Below are 21061 nucleotides of genomic sequence, written 5' to 3'. Positions count from 1 at the left end.
CGCTGCTGGCTCATTTCAAATAATAATATATTCGAATATCCAGCTATATATATTTATATATAGATTTATGTATATTAATATACAAAACAAAGCAGCGGGCTCTGTGGGGCGCAGACGGAGGTGCAGTTTGTGTGCGTATAGTGTATGTGTAGGATGTGTTTGTGTGTGTTCGAGGCATATACATTTGCAAGGGGTTTGGTCGTGTTTGGTCTGTTTGTGTGTGTTCATTGCTGTCACCACTCCAACCACCACTGTTGCAACTGCGCCAGCCACTGTTTGTTTTTATTGCTGGGACCAAATGAAGCAAATCTATTTGATAAAGGCCTCTGGCGGTATTTTGTTCTCCTTGAAGAGTTTCTCAAACACAAATCCAGCGTGGTTATAGTCCCAATTCGTCTCCTCCAGACACCTGCACAGAGACAGAAATATATTAGAATTATTTACCTCATGCTCCTCCTACTGCGCCTGCTCCACCTCCTTCTACTTACTTCTTACTCCATTCTAGATTCATTTGACTCTGTGAACTCATGGCCTGAACCATTTGTATTTTGGTTGCTTCATCTGTCGCTGATCCGGTGCTGGCAAAGGCGGTTGGTCGCTGAGGCTGGGACACCCCGGTGGGGCTGCTCAGAGCATTCAGGGACAATGAGCCAACTTCTGGTAAGATTGCAACTGTGGCCGTGGCCCCGCCACCCACCGACCCCAAACGATTCTGTAGCGCGGATGCGGGTGCAGTTGCCATTCTCGAGCCTGTGGTGCCGCCGCCAGCAGCAGTTGTGGCACCGCCGGGAGCTGGCTGATGCTGCGAACGCTTAAACTCGCGCACCTGCTCATTCGTGGCGGCCGTTATGAATATCGTCTCGTTGCGTATGCAGAAGCCGGAGTTCTGTGGCACCACCACAAACGTGCGCATAAAGTGGCGCAGCTCGTAGGCGTTCGAGGTGGACGGTCTATCGTCTTCGCCGTTCAGCTCCTTGAACAAACCCGTCACAGTGAACACAATCATTTGGGGCTGAAAATAGGAGCACAATGGTGTTATGGAATGGCTGGATGGATGGCAGGCATTATAATTACGTTGTAAATGGTTAGATCGACGGTAAAGGTGCGACGCTCGTGCAGCGTACGTGGCCATTCATTTAGGGTTGCCACACAGGCCAGTCGGCCGTTCTTGAGCAACCTCGTGCGATGGTCATCGCGTTCATGGTTCACTATGCGGCGAAAGTTTCGATTAAACTTCCAAAAATTGTTCAATCTGCAGAGCAAACAAAAGACAAAACAGATGGGGGGAAATGCAATTTGAGATTTTGGAAACTTGTTTGATATTTTGGAAATTTGTTTGATATTTTCATTACCTGCCCGCATGGCCTGCATTTGGCATTGTGATGGAGAGCATGGCATGCTCGTGATATGCATCCAGCAGGGACTGACGGCTCTCCATATCGAATATGTTAAAGTATTGATTAAGGAATTGGCGCACCACATCGGCACCGCCATTATCGCACAGAAATGAGGCCTGCGTCGTTGGCATTGTTCCGGCTCCGGCCAAATCGAAGGCAACCACCGGTCCCAGTGATTCCCCATCCTATTATTTATGCACCCATGTGAACAGAGAGGGGGGACTTAGATATTATCTGTTAGATAGTATATTAGTTATTCGTACCAGTTTGGCCAGCTTGGGGAACTTGCGTCGTACTTCGCTGTAAATAGTTTGATTGGGATAGGCGCCGTTTGTGGTTCGGCATTAGCATTGTGACGATGTGATGTGAACAATATTACAAAATGAAATATATAACATTTTACTCTATAGGCAGTTTCACACTGCTCAAAGCTGGAGATGGACCTAGGCCTGGTCTGGTCTTCAGCCTTCGGCAGATCCTCCCACCTCTAGCTGCGAAAACTACCCGATAACGAATCGACGAATTGCTCAACTTATTGCAGGAGCTTTTGTTTGAGTGGGCAAATGCACTTGGATTCTGTATCATTTTATCTGATATTTTGCAAAAGGTTCAACCCAAAAAATTTAAGCAGCAGCGGAAAAGGACCCTCGAGCATTGCACTGTGCCCTTGAGCATCTTTTTTATAGTTTATACTTTTTTTGTAATATTTTTTTCTTCCTTTTTTCTTTTCTTTTATTTATTTTTAATTATTTTTTTTTAACATCAAATCCCAAACAAACGAAAAATGCTTGCCTGCAGCTGGCACGCAGGAAAGCTGCCTGCTGCATCACATCAAACGGCTGAGGTTAGGTTCGATGCGGTTTCGTCTCGTACGTTCGGTTCGAAGAGCGTAGATCGGTAGACGCTCTGCTGTTGCAGCTCGCAAAACACACACACACACGTCCACTCCACAGGCAACTCATGCGCTCAGGAGCCATACAAACAATTTAGCAAAATGTGTGTTGCTGAACCCGCCCTCGCCCGCACCAATTGGCGTGTTGACGCCAATTTCTCCTTGTCCCTACGAAGCCACACCGCCACCGCCGACGACGCTTTCACCACCGCCACCCCACAGAAGACAACACAACAGCAACAACAAAACAGCACAGAGCAGCGCATCTCCAACATGCGCAAACATGTGGGCTTTCGACTGCGTGCCTGTGTGTGTGTGTGCGCGCGGTTCTGAGACGGGGTATGCGGCGTGTGGATTGGTGTTAAATTGTGGTTAAGTGGTTTTGGCTACTAATATGTGCCGTTATGATGTTTCATTTCATACCAAAATATGTTGCATGTGGGACGTTGCCCACACAGTGGACTCATGCGTGTGTGGAGCCCCACAACAGCGCGTTGTCGTGTGTCCGTGTGCGTGTCTGTCCAACGGTCAGGTTCATGTTCAGTCCTGTATCAAACCTCTGCATCAAACCTGTGTGTGCTTTCTTCTGCTTTTGTTTGAAACTTGACAATGGGTTTTACATTATTTTTCTTTTCTTTTGTTTTATTTTTTCTTGCTTTTATTTTTATTTATTCTTTTTGCTTTGCCTGAAAGCCCTGTTCTGCTTTGGGGTCTGTCTTTGCTTTGCGACAGACAACAGCCGATGAGTAACAGTGGAATCCTTGCCACAGACGAATACATTTGCCCAGTCAAATGATCATTATAGAATGATCTACGACCAAAGTGTGGACACGTAGAGGGGGATGAATCTGCACACGGTTGGGGACGGTCTCCAGCTATTTCTAGAGCAGAGTGCAGCAGCCTAGTGTAGATTCTAGGTGGAATGGGAGACAACTCAAAAAGTGGAAATGGAAATGCAAATCTTATTCCTGTGTGTAATGACTCTCGACGAGGTGTCTCCCACGTCGACTGCACGGGCACACGAGGACACGAGCGACAGCGACATCCTCTAGAAAAAGCCAAACAAATCACACCATAGTATACCTGACAAAATGCTGCGAGTCCTTGTAGCGCGAGCGGCACGGATTGTTACGCAGCAACAACTCAACAATGGGCAGATTACGAAACACCAAAAGATGCGCCAGCGAAGGGAGCTGCGAGAAAGAGACAGGATTACTCGATAATCCATGGCCATTAGAAGGAATTGATGATCTCTCACCTTATTGTCACCCAAGTAGAGTATTTTGAGGTGCGGCAGGCGCTTATCGACACGTCTGAATGCCTCCATGGACACCAGATTGTTATCATTTAGATTGAGGGCCTCTAGATCGGGTATATTGTCGCACATGATATCGAGAGCGACACCCATTACATTGGCCCGAAACAGGGGGCAGAACACCGGCTTTATATCGGGATCGGCATAAAAGCGCGACATGTCCAGGGCCTTGGTCTGGGCATTGTAACGCTTTGCCATGACCTGCTTCATGCGCTCCTTGAGGGAATCGTCGACGGTCACCAGTGGAATGCCGTTGCGCACGCGCGGCGACAGGCGAAAGCCATCGGGCAGCGTTGCGTGCTTTCCCAGCTGTTGGATACGCTCGGCCACCTCAAAGTCGTCCACATAGAAGAAGACGCTGTCACGTTCGGCTCGCCAGAACTGGGCGGAAAAGGAGTGCGGAGATAGCGCCGCCAATAGAGAACGCAATAGTACATCCTTCTCGTACATCTGTCCATTGTGTATCTGCAAAGAGAGAGAGAGAGAGAGATATAGACATTGTACACATAAAGATACGGAAGCGCGTCAGGATGGACTCGTTATAGACTAGAGATAGCGACCGAAATCGTGTCATCTCTTCGTATGACTATACCCCACAAAAGTGTTCTACTTTTGCTCTACTTATGGGTAGTATACCCTACCCCTAAGTGGGCATGTGGAGCATCATTGGAAGCTATAATACCGAGTTTTACGCTCTGCCATAGCTGAGGCATACAGAATAATATGAACTATCTTCAGAAAATAGCAGCAAATCGAATGAAATAGTCTGTGATCATCATTTGTTTAGTTCTAGTGAATGCCGATGATAGATTCCCTAATATTATATCACTCATCATATCATCGTAGAATATTCATCACTGCACATGTATCAAAATTTCCTGGTGAACGCACCCAATCTATAGATAAAGTGTGATCTCTTTTTTTTATACCCGGTACTCGAAGAGTAAATAGGGTATATTGTATTTGTGCACAAAGTGAATGTATGTAACACACAGAAGGAAACGTTTCCGACCCCATAAAGTATATATATTCTTGATCAGCATCAACAGACGAGTCGATTGAGCCATGTCTGTCTGTCCGTCCGTCTTGTTGAGCGCCTGGATCTCAGAGACCATAAAAGCTTGAGCCACCAAATTTTGCATCCAGACTTCTGTATGCTCACACTGTTACAAGTGTATTTCAAAAATGAGCCACGCCCCCTTTGCGGGGGCGGCAAAAGGGCTAAAACCTCCCAAATCTACAATTTTGAAGATAAAAAGATAACTAAATTATTATAGCCAAAATGAAGAAATTAATTTTGCAGTGGCCAAACCCACGCTGTCCCGCAGCTTTTGTTGCTCTTTTTACATTCTCTCATTCACACGCCCTCCCCCTGGCGTTGACTCTTCCGACTTTTAACCAAGACTCGGTATTCAACTCTAGATGGCGCCACTTTCGAAATATTTGCTTTGAAACCTATCGGTCATTATTGCACAGAATGTGCAGACCATTGGACCATCAAAGTTGCGTACAAGAAATTTTCATAGATGGCGCCACTTTCGAAAAATTTGCTGTGAAACCTACCTATCGGTCCAAGAATGTACCAATTTTATTGCTGTTTTAAATATCTCATAAATTGGAAAATATTAACTGATCCAATTTGTTTGATGCATTTTATTTAGCAGGCTTTTACTACGTGTTCTGTAATGTGAACGATATCTAGTGGTTGGCGATGTCTTCTACATCTAGATGTAATCCTGAGTGCCGGGTATAAAAGTTGTGACGCGTAAGAAGCGTCTCACACGTCCCTTCTCGTTTATTATTGATAATTGCCAGGGGGTACAGTACCGGTACTCCACTTCCCATTGCACATTGTTCACATAATTAGAATGGATTTCAACCCATTTACCTTCTTGCATACATTTGTACAGATCTATGTACATACACATGTACATATGTATGTATGTAGATATTTGCATTGCATTTCCGAATATCTGGCTAGCCGTTTAATTAGTTTTTGGGGCTTATCGCTAGCAACTCTAGTGTCTCTATCTCTCTCAGTGTCTATTTTAATCTTCTGTTTTTCTCTCTATCCATAGCTGATTTAATTATGATTATGACGAGTGTATGACAAACACATACGAACGCACACCGAAACCAGCAGCAGAACACTCAGAGTTGCACTCAGAGAAATCAAGAAGAATATTTATATATATTTATATTAACACACACACATTTATTGTTTTAAATAGTTTGTAATATTTAAAACTAATATTTTCATATTCATTTCTCACTTTCTGAGATTTCCAATCTCAGGCATTTTTTTTCTCTGTGTGTAGAGACGGAACGCAAGTGCAGAAGAGGAAACATTTACTGTTTCGAGTTATGGAGTTCGAAGTAGAAGTGGAAGTGCTGAGGGGTAGGATACTGTGGCTCTGACTCTGAAGGTCAGGGCATTGTGTGACAGTTATCAATATCGGTCACTCGGCTATTATTATATTCGCAGTATCTAATCGGTGCTTTGTGATACACAACGTATAAGCACACACACACACGTACTCGCAGACCAAGAATCAGTTGAATCAGTTGAGAGTAATTCAATTTATATGATCGTGTTTCGAGTACAGTCAAACAACAAACAAAGATGAGACCTCCTCACGTCACCGTCACCTCATGCAAATAATAATCGGGCACCATATTCCTTGGTATATTCCTAGGTATCATAAAAAAGAAGATATGTAGGTCTACAATCCTCGCCGCACAACCACCCACCCAACCCAGCCACTCATTCATTGCGCATTAGTGCGATAAATTTATTTATTACGGGGCATTAGTTATGATTATTTTTGCGTCTCTTTTACGATTATACTCCACTGGCATGCCGGCTATCCAGGCCATACCCCTCTTAAAAAGTGTTTATAGGTTTTTGTAGGACTAGCCACATTGGATGGGCCATAGGATCCAAATTGTATTCTGTGAATTGCCCTAGAATTGCATAGGTTTTTCCCATGTGATATGGGGATCGTGAGTTTTCCGGCTGGAATGTCCATTCATCATTAGCAACCCTGGCTATCGGTTGTCTGTTGTTGGCGCGCACCTGACCTATCGGAATGTTAACCGTTAAGAGGCCACACAAGGCTAAGCACTGACAGACCGACGGACAGGCTGAAATATTGCAAAGGCTTTTGCAAATAAAGACGATGACTGTATTCTGTATTTGGGAGGAGAATGGTACGGTGGAGGGGGAGTACATTTATTCGTATCTACAATATACATATGTATGTATAAAGAATATAGCTATATTTATATATAAACCTTTTTACATATACGAATTCCCCATTGTATTCCTCTCAATACGGAATACAAGCGGAGCACTGAGCCATATTTCTAGAATTGATATGGAGCTATGACGCCTCTGTTTGTACTCTCTGCCTCGGTCGCTGTCATTGCTGGCAGCGACGCTGTCGATGGGTTGGGGCCCCGTGGGGGCCTAGCAAGTGAACGAACACCGGCAAACGGAACGGAACAGCACGGCACCGCACGGCATTCGATGACAGACGTGCGAAGTTAAAACAGCAGCAAAAAACAAACAGAAACAGAATCCGAAAGCCACCCAGCCACCCACCCAGCAGCTGAAGCCCCAACATTCCACAATATTTCCACAATACCGCAACTAAAAATGGGAAGCTGTTGCTCAAAGGATTTGGATGATAAGCGCTCCTGGAGTCCCGAGGAGACCAAAAATGGCGTAAGTTATTTTCTGTCGAAGGAGAGACAACACAGAGATCACAACGCCTCTCTCCCTCTCCCAACCACAGAGCACCACATCGACCATCATTGCTCAGCCCATGGATGATGTGGGCACCACCGGAGTGTTTACCCTCACACGCACCACCACAACGAGCACGCAGCAGAAAACGGTGACCACCACCAGCGACGGCGACCAGGAGTAACCAATGGATAAATGGTTATAACTGCAACTATGTATAGACCCCCACCACCATCCCCTCCCACTCCCTCCCCACACTCCAACAAGGTGGAGCCATCATTATTATTGTACATATCTACAATAACATCATAATTATTATTTTTTTGTATATTTTTTTTGTACCATTTTTTGTGGTATTTCAATGCCATGTGTGGGGGACAAGCGTGTTTGCTCGAAAGAAAGAATGAGTCGAGACGAAGTGGTCTTACCACCCAACTGTGAGCGATCGAGTGCGGGGTATCGAGAGGGTATACCAGGACAAAGGAGAGTAACCACCAACCATAACCATGTGAATATATGAATCAAGTGAAGGTGTTATTTATTATACGATAAAATTCCAATTTTATAAAATAAAAATAAAACAAAATAAATAAATAATAAACCGCATAATCGTCGAAAAATGTTACAATTGCAATCTCCACCCAAAAAGCAAACACCAAATCCAAATCCCACAACAAAGTTCTAAGTTTAAAGGCGGCAAAATTAACGGTAAAGCAAACAATCACAAGCGCAAACAAAGAGAGATCCAGCCAGCGAGGAAGAGCAATAAAGAGATCAGGGGACAGACAGGGGCCATGCCAATTTAATTGGAGAACGAGATAAGAAGAACGATTTCAGCGGATCCAACGATCCAACGGCATTGCTGGCCGATGACATCAGGCGATGCACAAAAGAACGGCAAGGCACACCAGACAACAGACGACAGACAGGCGCAAGTAGCAGAGAGATCAAGCGGAAAATCACAAGAACAGAAACATAAGCAAAGAGAGGGAGATGCAGAGAGAGACGTTTTTGGGACGCAGTGGGTGGCTATTGGGTGGTTCGTTCCTTTCTCTGTCCATGAGTCAGTAAGTGCTCCGGCACTGCTCTAGTTATCAATGGGTTTTGCTATTCGCTGTTTTCCCTTATGGTTTAGGCCAAAATGTGACTAAGACCCCAGCAATGAGCCATGAGCCATCGGCACGTGTTAGCCGTCAGCGATCAGTCATTCCACCAGTCACTCACTTCCACAACCATTAAACACATACAACAACGAGAAGGGACGTGTGAGACGCTTCTTACGCGTCGCAACTTTTATACCCGGCACTCAGTACCACATCTGTACCCTAGCGGTTATTTCGCAAATTTAAATTTGTTCTTCATCTGTCATCTACATCTGCAACACTTCTCACGCCAACACGCTCCTTTAGCTCGCCCCCCTTCCCTAGAGCCAAACACTGGAGAGTCATGGCAGAGGCAGCTGCCGCACACTGCGCGAAGCAGAGTGTGAATGAGAGAATGTGAAAAAAACAACAAAAGCTGCGCGACAGGGTGGGTTTAGCTACTGCAAATTAATTTCTTTATTGTGGCTATAATAATGGTCCAATCGGATCCCAATTTGGTGATCTGAAAGATATGATCATTCCCTACGGAATGTTAGTTTTCAAGTATCTTCAAAATTGTAGATTTGTAGAAATACACTTGTAACAGTGTGAGCATACAAAAGTCTAGTCTTTAAGATCCCAGACATGGCTCAATCGACCGGCTATTGATGCTGATCAAGAATATACATATATACTTTATGGGTTCGGAAACGTTTCCTTCTGTGCGTTACATACAACCGTTATTCCCCACAAATACCCTATTTACTCTTCGAGTACCGGTTATAATGAAAAAAACGAGAAGGGACGTGTGAGACGCTTCTTACTCGTTAAAAGTTTTATACCCGGCACTCAGTACTACATCTGCACCATAGCGGTGTTTTGTCAAATTTTAAATATTTTCTTCATCTTTCATCTACATCTACAACACTTTTCACACCAACACGCTCGGTTAGCTCGCCGCCCTTCCCTAGACCCACACACTGCAGACTCGCGGCAGTGGCAAAGGCAGCGCCCGCACACAAAAAAAAAACAAATATAAGCTGCGGGACGGGGTGGTTTAAAAGTCGGCAGAGGCAGAAGCAGAGGGACGGCAGAGGCAGAGGCCGAAGATATGGGAAATTTTAAATTTGTAGATATGGGAGGTTTTCGCCATTTTGCGGGGGCGAGGCTCATTTTTTAAATACACTGGTTTCAGTGTGAGCATACAGCAGTCCGGAGCCAAAATTTGGTGGCTCTAGCTCTTATAGTCTCTGAGAACTAGCCGACAAACAAGACGGACGGACGGACAGACGGCCAGATGGACATGGCTCAATCGACTCGGCTATTGATGCTGATCAAGAATATATATATTTTATGGGGTCGGAAACGTTTCCTTCTGTGTGTTACATAAAACCGTTATGCGCACAAATACAATATACCCTATTTACTCTTCGAGTACCGGGTATAGCAACAAAAACATATCTACGGAATGTTCAAGTCCATCTCAATCGCATACCTCTCATGCCATTCAGACAAGTACGCGCACTGTATGTCTACTTGCTATGTATGTAAATGCATTCGCATTCGCGTTCGCATTCCCAATCCTATTCGTATTCGTATTCGGAGATGTGCATCAATTAAGGAAATGCAAATTAAATCAGCCAGCAATTACAATTTGCATTAAATACCATTTAGGCAGGCAGCGTTGCCAGACTGTTGACTAATTATTATTAACCTACTTACACTAGGGTTGCGTTATTGCGTTAAATTAATATGAAAAGAAGTGACGGCGAAAACGCGAGAAAGATGCGTCAAAATAGACATAGAATCCTTAATTTGGAGATAAACTAAGCGCAGCTCTTTGTTCAATGTGAACGCTCATTCTGCGTTTTTGCCTTCATTTCGATATCGATAGCATACTCATCAGGTCACACCCTGTTGGAGATTTATTCCTCACTTTAATCTTTGCGAATTTTTTGTTAGGATTGTTATCTAATATTTTTTAGCAACGCCCCAAAAGCCGGCAACTGCAAAGTGATCTATAATTTTTCGCCTTCAAGAATTCTATCCCCTTCCACAGGGTATACTAATTTTATTCACTCAATAAAAAATAAACATCTATGGATTAGTTTCTGATTTATGAATACATATGTAAATATAGTTCGATACAGTTTTAGAACAAATATTTACCAGGACGCAATCATGTGATCTATTGTAATATGGTAATTGTTTTTGTGGTGAGCAAAAAAATCCCCTACACGATCCTTAATTGTATATGTTGCACAACATAATGTATAGCCAACGAATACTGCCTCTGGGGTTACATATTTATCTAGGTGGTGGCTATCGAGGTAGATAAGATAAGGCCACAAAAGAGAGAAAACACCCTTGCATGCGCGAGAGCACAAACTGCGCAGATTCTAATCGTAAATTGGATCGCATCGTCTTGGAACGAAGAACCGAAAAGCCAAAGCTAAAATCAAAATCAAAATAAAACGAAAGCCCAAAACAATTAACTACATTTTTTGTACTGGAAACTGGACAACAGACGCGAAACCAACTTATGCTATGGCGAAAGATACAGACTCACACACACACACAAACACACACACACGAACATGTACATATATGCACAGATAAAATAATTGAACGACCCTACCAGTGACTTTTCAATCAACAGAAATGCTGATCAGTGGCGAAGGGAGAGCCGGGCAGGGCACGGCAGGGCAAGGCGTGATAGAACACAGAAATTGGAGCGCACCCCGGAGGGACCGAGGGACCGATATAACGAGAGACCATTCCCCGATCGACGTGAAGAGGCAGCAGTAGCATTTCAGCAGAAACTGAAACAGAAATAGGCGTATTCGTAGTGATTCAATCGAGCGCGGATACTCAGTGCAAAGGCAAAGCTTCGTGCAATCGGACGGACACAATGGAAAAGTTTCCGGGACTACTGGGACTAGGACTGGTGCTGGCGGGTCTCCTGCTAGCGGCAGGCACTTTGAATGCCCTGCCCATGACGAATGATCTTGAGCTGGTGGCTGCCTTTGATGGCATTGAGCCAGTACAAGAATCAGCAGCAGCAGCCGCCGCCCAGCCATCGCACATTTCACGCATTGCTGCACGAGGGGAAGTAGTGGCTACCGCCCAAGAGGATCGTCCGGAGCTGTTCAACACTATTGTGCAGGAGCTGTACTCAGCTGGTGTCTACACGGCCGAGCGGCGGGATCTGAACACACTCAGCTATAAGGAGCTAATCCGCCTACTGGGCCTGTGGCACCTGTCGTCGGGTCGCAACTATTACGAGGCGAGTGCCGCTCCCGCAGTGACCGCTGGCTAAAGTGCGACGCTTCGTAATTTCTTTCGCTTTTTTTTTGTTTTGCTCATTTATTCTTATTGTGTTGCCAAAAGTTTAACCATGAAATAAAGAAAGACAACTTCTCCGCTACGCTACGCCACATCCTTTTGCTTCTCCCATTCAATCTGGTCGAGTCGCGGCGGCGTCACTACGGCAATGCCGCCAATTTCCGAACTAGTGCCGGTGACGACCAGCCGCGGCATCTGCCGTCGCTGTAGCCGCTTTGCCAGTGGCGGCACAAACAGATCGTGCTTGATAAAGGTGCACTCGGCGTCCTGGTAGATGCGCCGATTGTCGTCCCACTTGAGCAGCGCACACAGCCAGGAGAGCAGCCAGCCGCCGAAGAAGGCCACCAGGAAGCCCAAAGCGGCATACCACATGTAGCTTATTCTGTACAAGTAAAAGTAATCCTCATCCTGCCGCTGCGCCCTTGGGAAGAATGCATCACGTGCGTAGGTTTTGTCAATCGGACATCCCTCCGTGGACATGGGCAGGCTGACCAGCGGCGGTTTTGGCTGCCCGAATCCAATCCAGAAGCACAGAGCCAACGAAATGAGCAGCCCACCGATTGCGCCCTTCTGATTGGCAGACGTCACATACATGCCCAGAGTGAAGAGGCCCAACAGCGGTCCCCCGATGATTCCGAAAATTGAGAGCGCCGCCTGCAGCAATCCGCCAATGGAGCCGGCGAGGAAGGCCAGGCCAATGCACAGCAGGCCATAGAATACGGAGAGCAGCTTCGAGTACCACAAGGTCTGGCGGTCCGTGAGGCTGCCGCCGCGAATGGAGCAGCACTTGAAGAGCGGCTTGAGGTAGTCCTCCAGGGTGACGGCCGCCAGGGAGCTGATGATCGAGCTGATGGTGGAGAGGCTCGCACAGAAGATGCCCGACACAAAGAGTCCCGCCAGGCCGGTGTACTTGCCCATGGTGTCCACCACGAAGAGCGGCATGACCTGATCGCGCGAATTGACGCGCCCCTCCAGGACGGGATCGCATTGGCGGTAGTACCAATAGATGCACAGTCCAGAGAAGCAAGTGCTCAGGCTGAGCAGACAGAGGATGGGCAGGCACCACCACAGCGCCGCACGGGCAGAGCTCAGATTGCGGACGGCCAGCAGGCGCTGCACTTGGGTCTGATTGACGCCATAGATGGCCAGGTAGGTGGCACAGCCGCCGAGGATCTGGGTCCACCAGGTGTGCCGCTCCGTTGGATCCACACTGAAGTTGGTGAAGTCGATGCGTCCGTTCTCCTGAGCGGTGCGCCAGATCTCGCCGAGGCTGCCGGACTTCACCCACGCACAGATGATCACACTGAAGACGGCGACGAACATAAGCAGCGACTGATAGATGTCAGTCACGAGGACGGCCTTCATGCCGCCCATTGTGGCATAGAAGGTGCACACGACGCCCACAATGACAATCGAAAAGATTTGATTGACGCCCGTGACGGCCTCCAGGGCGAGGGCAGGGGCATACACCACAATGCCCATGTAGAGGATCATTTGCAGCGAAAAGCTAACGGAAGCGGCCAATCGGGTGGCATAGCCGAACCTCAGCTCCAGATACTCGTAGACGCTGGCCGTCTTCAGGCGATAGAAGACCGGCAGTATGAGGTATGCGGCAATGGGCGTGGATAGCACATACGACAGATTGATGATCACGAACATTGTCCCAAACTGATAGTTCTCCATCGATACGCCCAGTATGGTGATGGCCGACATGAAGCTGGCCATCAGACTAAACGCCACCGGGGTGACGCCCATAGAGCGGCCAGCCAGCAGGTACTCCGTGGTGGTGCTCTGCCTCTGGCCCACGAACCGATAGTAGAGGCCAATCAGCACGGAGATGATGAGCACCACCGCCAGGATGGCATAGTCCCAGGCTCCCAAAGTGGCTCCCATTTTTTCTTCACTCTCTTCTCTCGCACGTGTTGTAGTTTCGTGTATCTAATCGCACATCTAATCACTCCCGAGTGTGATAAGTGGATGGTGTGGTCCGTGTCTGGTGTGGTCTGGTCTGGGGTATGCCACTCCGGCCTCTAATCGTGCCTCTTGAGATTCAACGGCAGCGCGCGCGCTCGCAGTTTCACAGTCTTTAGCGTTTGCCGGCCGTCGATGAAATGAAAGGCATTGCCCAATGACCACAGCGAGTCAGCGCCAGAGCCAGGGCCAGTGCCACTGTTCGGTTCTGCTTTGCTTTGCTGCCAAGCGGGCCTAAAGGAGCACCGTCAGCATAGGGGCTGGCTGCTTTCTGCTTGGGTGTTTTTTATGACACCGCCGAGAGAGATAGCCGAGTGCCGTGTGTGTATGGTGGGCGGCGGCACACACAGCACGCACCAAGCGGGGCGGAAGATTACTGCCACACCAGAAAGTGAACAACTAAAGCATCCACAGACCGGCAAGCAGAGCAGGCAGATAATATTTCGGAGGAAACATGCTTAAGCCAGTGAATGCTGGGGACCATCTACTGGCGGCAGGCACTGTCCGTACAGGCACTGGCCCCGTACCCGAATCGACCATAAATTATTATTTGCTTGCTTGCAATTGTAATTGCTGGGACCCTGCCCTGCCCTGCCCTGCCCTGCCCTGCCCTCCCCTCACCAGTCTGCACACACAAACAACGTGTGTCTGTGGCTGCTATTTAAGATTTTCTTGTTTACATTACGATTTTTACGATTCAAATTAATTAATAAATACAACTGAGCAGAGACGAGGCGGGGTGGGGCGGGCGTGGTGGTGGGACAGTGTCCACAAGTGTCTCTCCATGGATGTTGCGAAATTCGGGAATCTATTCCCAGAGACCACAGACCAGACACCGATCACATGTGTGTGTGTTTCTGCGATAAGCTATAAGCTATAAAGGATCCCAACTAACATAGTTCTCTGATTACGTTTCAGTCCATACATCTGTACGTTAAAGAATTGCCAGCTCTAAATTGTCCGCAGACGATACATGAATATCTTTATGGTTGTGGTTCTCTATATGTATTACTATTTACTTAATGGCTATGGCTGGGACTTACCGTCACTTGATACCACCCGAAGGTGTTGGGCATCAGTTTGCCGAATTTGCCCCGTGGAATCGGTGAGCCTCGACGGCGCAATGCATTACGATCCTACGCAGAGAGAGAAACATGCAAGATTAAATGCACATGGCGTTCTTTGGTGTCAGTTTGTCTTACTTTGGCGGCTGTTGTCATTTCATTCATATCATCATCCTCATCCCAACGACGCAAATCCTCCATACGTAATTTGACATCTTTTTTGTGTGGAAATTGTGGCGGCTTAAAGCTAACGCGTCTCTTGTTGCGGTCCTTGCGACGTTGCTGGTCATCGCCATCGGCTAAATGGTTTGACATTTGTATATTTAAATGAATATCATAATTATAAAAATGATCCTGCGGATTTGCACTCACCATCAAAATCTTTTAGTGCAGAGTAACGCGAGCCCCCTCCACCGCCGCCATTGCCAATATTGTTGTTATTGTAGCGCTGGCTGCCACCACCGACGCCGCCGCCACCGCCGCGTTTAGGCATTTTTTTCTGTTTTTTTTCACAAAAGGTAAATATACTTTTTCTCAGAGCACACGCACACGGTTGTCTTTTTTTTCTTGCTCTTTTTAGTGCCAAAATGCTAGCAAAACAATGCGCGCTCTTAGCTCGTCTCTAAAACGCGTTGTGTTTGTAATTATGGGATGTGCTATCCACTTTTTGATTTGATGCCTTAATGGTACTTTATATGCATTTATTTTTGAAAATGTTTTACGGCGTTTGCACAATAAAAAAATGAAACGCAATTTAATGAAATTATTTAAGGATGTGCATGTATCGATAAATTTTGCCCTACTGCTGGCGATAGCTATCGAGTTGAGGGGCTCAGCTTCCCTGGGATATAGATCTCATGTCGCATGTTTGATTTGTTGATGTTTTCTTAATATGGTGTTCCCATACATCAACTTGATAATTTTAATATTAATTACTAATTATCAAATTTCATTTAATTGTAGCGAAAAAATCGCACTAATATAATTATTATATCGCATCACCATTACAAAAATTATTCACGTCGATAACATGTAAGTTTAACAATCCTTATCGATATTTTAAACATAAAACAAGTCGGGTCAGGTCCAAGGTGTTAATATTATTTTCAATATGCCCAACCGAAAATGTTCCTTCAACGTGAGCTTGGCCGAGTCCGAGGATAAATTGATTGATAGCCTAAGCGATCTGCTGAGGCGTTGCTCCGAGCAGGCGAAGGATAGGAAGACAAATTTCAGCCTTGGCCTCTCAGGTAAGGATCGAATCGATCTGAGTGTGTGTGTGTGTTGATAAGCTCAACTTAAGGTGACCTTGTCAGGTGTCTTAACTTTCGATCACTAATCTCAACTGTTTCTCCTTGGACAGGTGGCTCTCTTGTGCAGCTCTTAACAAAAGCCCTGAGGAGCAGTAGACTGGACACCAGCAACTGGGAGTTCTTCTTCTGCGATGAACGCTATGTGGCTGATGATCACAGTGATTCCACCTATTGTGCTTATAGAACCGAGTGGCTGAGCCAGCTACCAAACATTCTGGACTCACAGTTTGTCAAGGCTGACACCACCAAGCCGCTGGATGAGTGTGCCGCCGATTACGAGGCGAAAGTTAAGGTCAAGGTTGGCAACAGTCCCAGTAATCTGCCACAATTCGATTTGTTGCTGTTGGGCATGGGCCCGGATGGCCACACCTGTTCCTTGTTTCCCGAGCAGCCGGCTAAGCTCGAGGAGACCTCGCGTCTGGTGATTCCCATTCAAAATTCCCCAAAGCCGCCGCCGGAGCGTATCACCTTTACTCTGCCGCTGATCAACAATGCCAGGGATGTGGCATTTGTGGTGACCGGCGCCAGCAAATCGGATGTTGTGAAGGTGGGAACAGACGAGTCTCAATATGGTTTACTGCATTTACTAATTTAATGGCACTTTTTCTTGCAGCGCGTTTTCCTGGACCAAGACAAACAGTTTCCCGCTGCCTGGGTGGATCCCACAAGTGGCCAGCTGACCTTGATTGTGGATGCGGGAGCTGGATCACAGATTAAGGTGTAATTTGTCGGATTTCCAGGATCGAGCATTTTTTGTAAATAATAAAGGTTTATATCATTCTTAGTTTGGAATTAAAATTTGTTGAGCGGGGCGCCATCTGTTCGTATGCGATATTTTTTCCATTCTGCATATCGATGTGTGGCTTAGTGTGACCACACTTGGCAATGGAAACAATCCTCTCAGAGTATGATCGTACTTAAATTAGAAATAAATCCCACAAATTAGTAAAAAAAAAAATTAAGGAAATGCAGTAGCAGCGGCAATAATTTGTAAATGCATATATGCAATAACAATCAAAATCCACACCCAAACAACTGCAATGGCCGCCACAGGCTCAGCCCAACCAGTGCCGGCGGGCGGCAGCTTCGATTTCGATGCTGCGATTGTCTGCCGCATTTGCCTGCGCAGTGTGACGGCAGTGGGCGAGGAGATGCACTTCATCTACGACGAGGCGCCTGTGGAGCAGGGAGCCAATCTCGCCCAGATACTAAACGAGTGCACGCGCTACACCTGCGACCGATTCGACGACAAGATGCCACATAAAATGTGCGAGCTGTGCACCAAGGCGGCCCGCCACGCCTACCGTTTCAAGCGGGACGCGGAAAAGTCCTACTGCTCCCTGATGGCCTTGCTGGGACGTACGCTCAACAGCAGTAGGTCCGATGTGTGCACCCAAACGGAGCAGGTGGCCCTCCTGCCCTGCGAGATGTGCCATGACCAGTTTCTGAACAGCCTGGAGTTGCGGCTGCATCGGAATAGGGTGCACAAAGCAAGGGACAGTGGCAGTAGCACTGGCACCGGACCTAATGCTACTGCCAATGAAGGAGTGGTGGTGCAGCAGCTCAAGTGCAAGTTCTGTCCACAGCATTTCCCGCATCTTCGACAGCTTCGTACGCATCTGGCACGGAGTCACAGCCAAGCGGAACGTCTACAGTGTCCCCACTGCCAGACAGCCTTCACCCGCAGGGATCACATGCTTCGCCACATACGCAACATACACAAAAAGGAGGCAGACAGCACCTGGCCGCCGCTGGAGGACGAGGCAACTATACAGAGCTGTACCGGGGATGAGCTGGTGTCGGCCGAGGTGCTGCTGAACGAGGACGAGAATGACGAGGGCGATGCCTATCAGTGCAATATCAATCCCATATCCAGCAACGAGGAGGAGGACGAGCTCAATGACGAGGAGGCCAAAAAGGAGCTGTGGCTGCACATCAAGCCGGAGCCCTGCTTGGAGGCCGAGGATCTCGATCTGAAGGTCGAGAAGAAGCTGCGCCGGCGCAAAGGGAAGACTGAAACCGAGGAGGAGCGGCGTACCACCAGCGAGGCCGCCGCTGTCAAGGGTGAGTCGCAGTGAGCCCGTTCCTAGATCCTCACACTAAATCCTAATCTCCCCCAGATGAACCTATGCCCAGCGCAGACACCGCCGTTCAGGCGACGCTGCACATCAAAGAGGAAAGCCAGCCGGCAGCTGGCTGCGTGAATGATGATGAGAATGAGAATGAAGGACGCGAGGAAGATGACGTCATGAATGATTCGAGGCGCCCCGAGGTGCCGCTGGAGCTGCCTCTCAGTGATGAAGATGGGGAGGAGGAGGACTACGAGTATGGGGATGAGGATGAGGAGAGCGACCTGGAGGACGACGACCACGATGAGGATGATGGAGAAGAGATGGATGACGTGCCCCCGGAAGGCGTAAATAGATCCAATTTGGAGATCGTGAGGGATTACCTGAGGAAAGGAAAGCCCCTGAAACGAAGGCGTCGCAACAAACAGAGCGGAGAAGCGAATCCAGAGAATCGCTGCGATGTCTGCCAGCGGACATTCTCGCGCCATTGCCACCTGCTGCGGCACAAGCTCTCACATCTGGAGAAGAAGCCGCACAGCTGCCCGCAGTGCCCCAAGGCGTTTGCGCGCAGCGACCACCTCAAGGCCCATGTCCAGAGCTTGCACAGCAACAAGGAGCACAAGTGCACGCTGTGCGAGGCCGCCTTTGCCCGGCCCGAGGCCCTCGACCGGCACAAGGTGAGCAAGCACAACGGCGAGGGCCTGGTGGCGGGCAGCAAACTGAATCTCCAGCTGGCAGAGCACACCTGCGAGTACTGCTCGAAGCGTTTCTCCAGCAAGACGTACCTGCGCAAGCACACGCTGTTGCACACCGACTTTCTGTACGCCTGCAAGAGCTGCGAGGAGACCTTTAAGGAGCGCCAGCAGCTGCGCGAGCATGAAAAGAGCCACACCGGGCAGCGAAACTTCCTGTGCTGCATCTGCGGCGACAGCTTTGCCCGCAATGACTATCTGCGTGTGCACATGCGGCGGCATAACGGCGAGAAGCCGTACAAGTGCCGCTACTGTGTGAAGGCCTTTCCCCGCGCCACCGATCTCAAGGTGCACGAGCGGTAGGTACTCCGTCATTGCGTTTAAACAATGATCCACGCACTGATAGCTCCTTTCCTTTCGTTTTCAGGTATCACACGGGCACCAAGCCCAATCTGTGCAATACGTGCGGCAAGAGCTTCCATCGGGCCTACAATTTAACCATCCACATGCGAACACACACGGGCGAGCGGCCGTACATGTGCGACCAGTGCCCGAAGAGCTTCACCCAGAGCAATGATCTGAAGGCGCACATACGTCGGCATACGGGCGAGCGATACAAGTGTCCGCACTGCGATGCCTACTTCCTGCAGCTGTACAATATGCGCAACCATTGCCTGAGTGCCCACAACAAGCATATCGAGACGAAGACGGGTCGCCTGCAGCGTACAGGACTCCTCGAGGATGCCACTCAATCCCACCTGACCACTGTCGTGATGCCCCCCGTTCGCTATCAGTCTTCGTCGTCGTCGTCTGGGCCGGATCCCAATCAGCAGCTGGAGCAACAAATGGGTGGGCCGGTGGCTGCAATGGGTACGGGAATCGAGAGCTCGTCCGCCACCATAATTCATCATCATTCTCCGCCGGAGGCTGCCTCAGCGTACAATGTCTCGCCTATGACAACGGGGGCTGGGCCCACAACATTAGCAACGTCTGCGGCGGAGGCGGTGACCACTATCGATGGTGTCGCCTATGCACCCGCCCCAGCACCGCCAACGCCAACTCCTGTGAATGCAGCACCATTCGGTGCCTTCAATTTTCCACCCGTCGTTATGGGTAAGCTCTCCGAAAAGTGTTCCAAACTTTGTTTTGTTGCTAAGCCAAATATTTCCTTCTGTCTTCCTGTCTGCTTGCAGCGCATCTAATGTACAATCATGCTGGTGGCAGCCAGCACAATCAGAGCGGCAGCGAGACCGGCAAATAGCTGCAGCTGCTGCTGCTTCTACCACGCACAACCCACAGGCCACTGGCCTCAACTACATGCCACACATCATCGGCAGACAAACAACTATTATTATTCCAGTGCAATCTTAAATTTCTCCGCTTTTGTACATAAGAGCAGACAGTGGCTGCGACTAGCTGCCAACTTTCTCTTGTTTTAGAACTTTATGTGATAAGACGAAATATATTAAGAGCCCCACCCACAGTTGACATCACACAGAATGTAGCATCCAACACACAGTACATAAATGAATGTATTTTATAAATGCTTAAACCTATTATTTGGGGATGCAGTTTGCCAAAGGACAGGGAAAAGTAATTCAACAAAATTGCAACAAAATTCATTGGAGCCCATTTACACATTTGATAAACAATTATTTATCTGCCTAGTGTAAAGGAAGTTTGTAGAATGATGCCCCCAAATTCCTCTTCTGCATTTATTACTCTCTTGTTTCATAATTAACTTTCCCATATTTATTTTATTGAATTATAAACAAATGAAATTGTAAATTAAAAAAGATTTCTTATGCCTAAAGCAGTGGAGTTTAATTTTTATACCCGTTACTCGAAGAGTAAATAGATCAGCAATCTTCAAAACTTATTTAAAATGTCATTTAGGGTACAGATACTTCTTAGTGAGTGTCTTTAACCTTTGATAAAAGACTTCTTGTAGCTATGCAAATATTTATCTGATGACCTCGGTCCACTTTTTGAACAGGGAAGCACCACCAGTTCTTGCTGCCATTTGCTCTGGTTGAGAATATTAATTATTTCCTCCCATCAGGTGGAGGTTTTCTTTCGTTGGAAAGCTTTGATCGTTGACTCTGAGTTGGCAGCGAGTTAGCTTGGATATTACCATCCAAACTCAATCTCGAATGCTACTTCATTTAGGATT

The 21061-nt window shown here is 47.6% G+C and overlaps 6 protein-coding genes across 7 annotated transcripts; 4 read left to right on the top strand and 2 right to left on the bottom strand.

Annotated features, from left to right (window-relative positions):
- Positions 1 to 284: 284 nt before the first annotated feature.
- Positions 285 to 15588, bottom strand: LOC117590809 (nuclear RNA export factor 1). Its single transcript, XM_034283776.1, has 10 exons — positions 15187 to 15588; positions 14953 to 15113; positions 14794 to 14886; positions 3548 to 4069; positions 3373 to 3482; positions 1661 to 1697; positions 1353 to 1582; positions 1075 to 1252; positions 489 to 1012; positions 285 to 409 (listed from the first exon to the last, which is right to left on the bottom strand). The coding sequence occupies exons 1-10, from the start codon at positions 15305 to 15307 to the stop codon at positions 310 to 312; spliced, it is 2076 nt and encodes a 691-aa protein (XP_034139667.1). The 5' UTR covers positions 15308 to 15588; the 3' UTR covers positions 285 to 309.
- Positions 7078 to 15984, top strand: LOC117590814. The gene is made up of 3 exons (XM_034283782.1): positions 7078 to 7331; positions 7402 to 7550; positions 15974 to 15984. The coding sequence occupies exons 1-2, from the start codon at positions 7263 to 7265 to the stop codon at positions 7534 to 7536; spliced, it is 204 nt and encodes a 67-aa protein (XP_034139673.1). The 5' UTR covers positions 7078 to 7262; the 3' UTR covers positions 7537 to 7550; positions 15974 to 15984.
- On the top strand, positions 7484 to 16911 carry LOC117590812 (probable 6-phosphogluconolactonase). 2 transcript variants are annotated; one of them, XM_034283779.1, is made up of 4 exons: positions 7484 to 7550; positions 15974 to 16064; positions 16178 to 16674; positions 16741 to 16911. In XM_034283779.1, the coding sequence occupies exons 1-4, from the start codon at positions 7548 to 7550 to the stop codon at positions 16849 to 16851; spliced, it is 702 nt and encodes a 233-aa protein (XP_034139670.1). In that variant the 5' UTR covers positions 7484 to 7547; the 3' UTR covers positions 16852 to 16911. The 2 variants fall into 2 exon arrangements, with proteins under 2 accessions (XP_034139670.1, XP_034139669.1); XM_034283778.1 differs by lacking the exon at positions 7484 to 7550 and having other exon boundaries at positions 15872 to 16064.
- LOC117590813 lies at positions 11226 to 11866 on the top strand. Its single transcript, XM_034283781.1, has one exon. The coding sequence runs from the start codon at positions 11346 to 11348 to the stop codon at positions 11751 to 11753; it is 408 nt and encodes a 135-aa protein (XP_034139672.1). The 5' UTR covers positions 11226 to 11345; the 3' UTR covers positions 11754 to 11866.
- On the bottom strand, positions 11811 to 13906 carry LOC117590811 (putative sodium-dependent multivitamin transporter). Its single transcript, XM_034283777.1, has one exon. The coding sequence runs from the start codon at positions 13670 to 13672 to the stop codon at positions 11864 to 11866; it is 1809 nt and encodes a 602-aa protein (XP_034139668.1). The 5' UTR covers positions 13673 to 13906; the 3' UTR covers positions 11811 to 11863.
- Positions 16912 to 17057: 146 nt separating the features above from the next.
- Positions 17058 to 20699, top strand: LOC117590854 (zinc finger protein 37). Its single transcript, XM_034283851.1, has 4 exons — positions 17058 to 18191; positions 18248 to 19247; positions 19316 to 20001; positions 20082 to 20699. Exons 1-4 carry the CDS (start codon positions 17168 to 17170, stop codon positions 20147 to 20149), a joined length of 2778 nt encoding a protein of 925 aa, XP_034139742.1. The 5' UTR covers positions 17058 to 17167; the 3' UTR covers positions 20150 to 20699.
- The last annotated feature ends 362 nt before the right edge of the window (positions 20700 to 21061 follow it).

The sequence above is a fragment of the Drosophila guanche genome, unplaced genomic scaffold (assembly GCF_900245975.1).
Source record: "Drosophila guanche unplaced genomic scaffold, DGUA_6, whole genome shotgun sequence".
Lineage (NCBI taxonomy): Eukaryota > Metazoa > Arthropoda > Insecta > Diptera > Drosophilidae > Drosophila > Drosophila guanche.
Note: the sequence above shows the minus strand (reverse complement) of the source record. Positions and strands in the feature narration are given on the sequence as shown.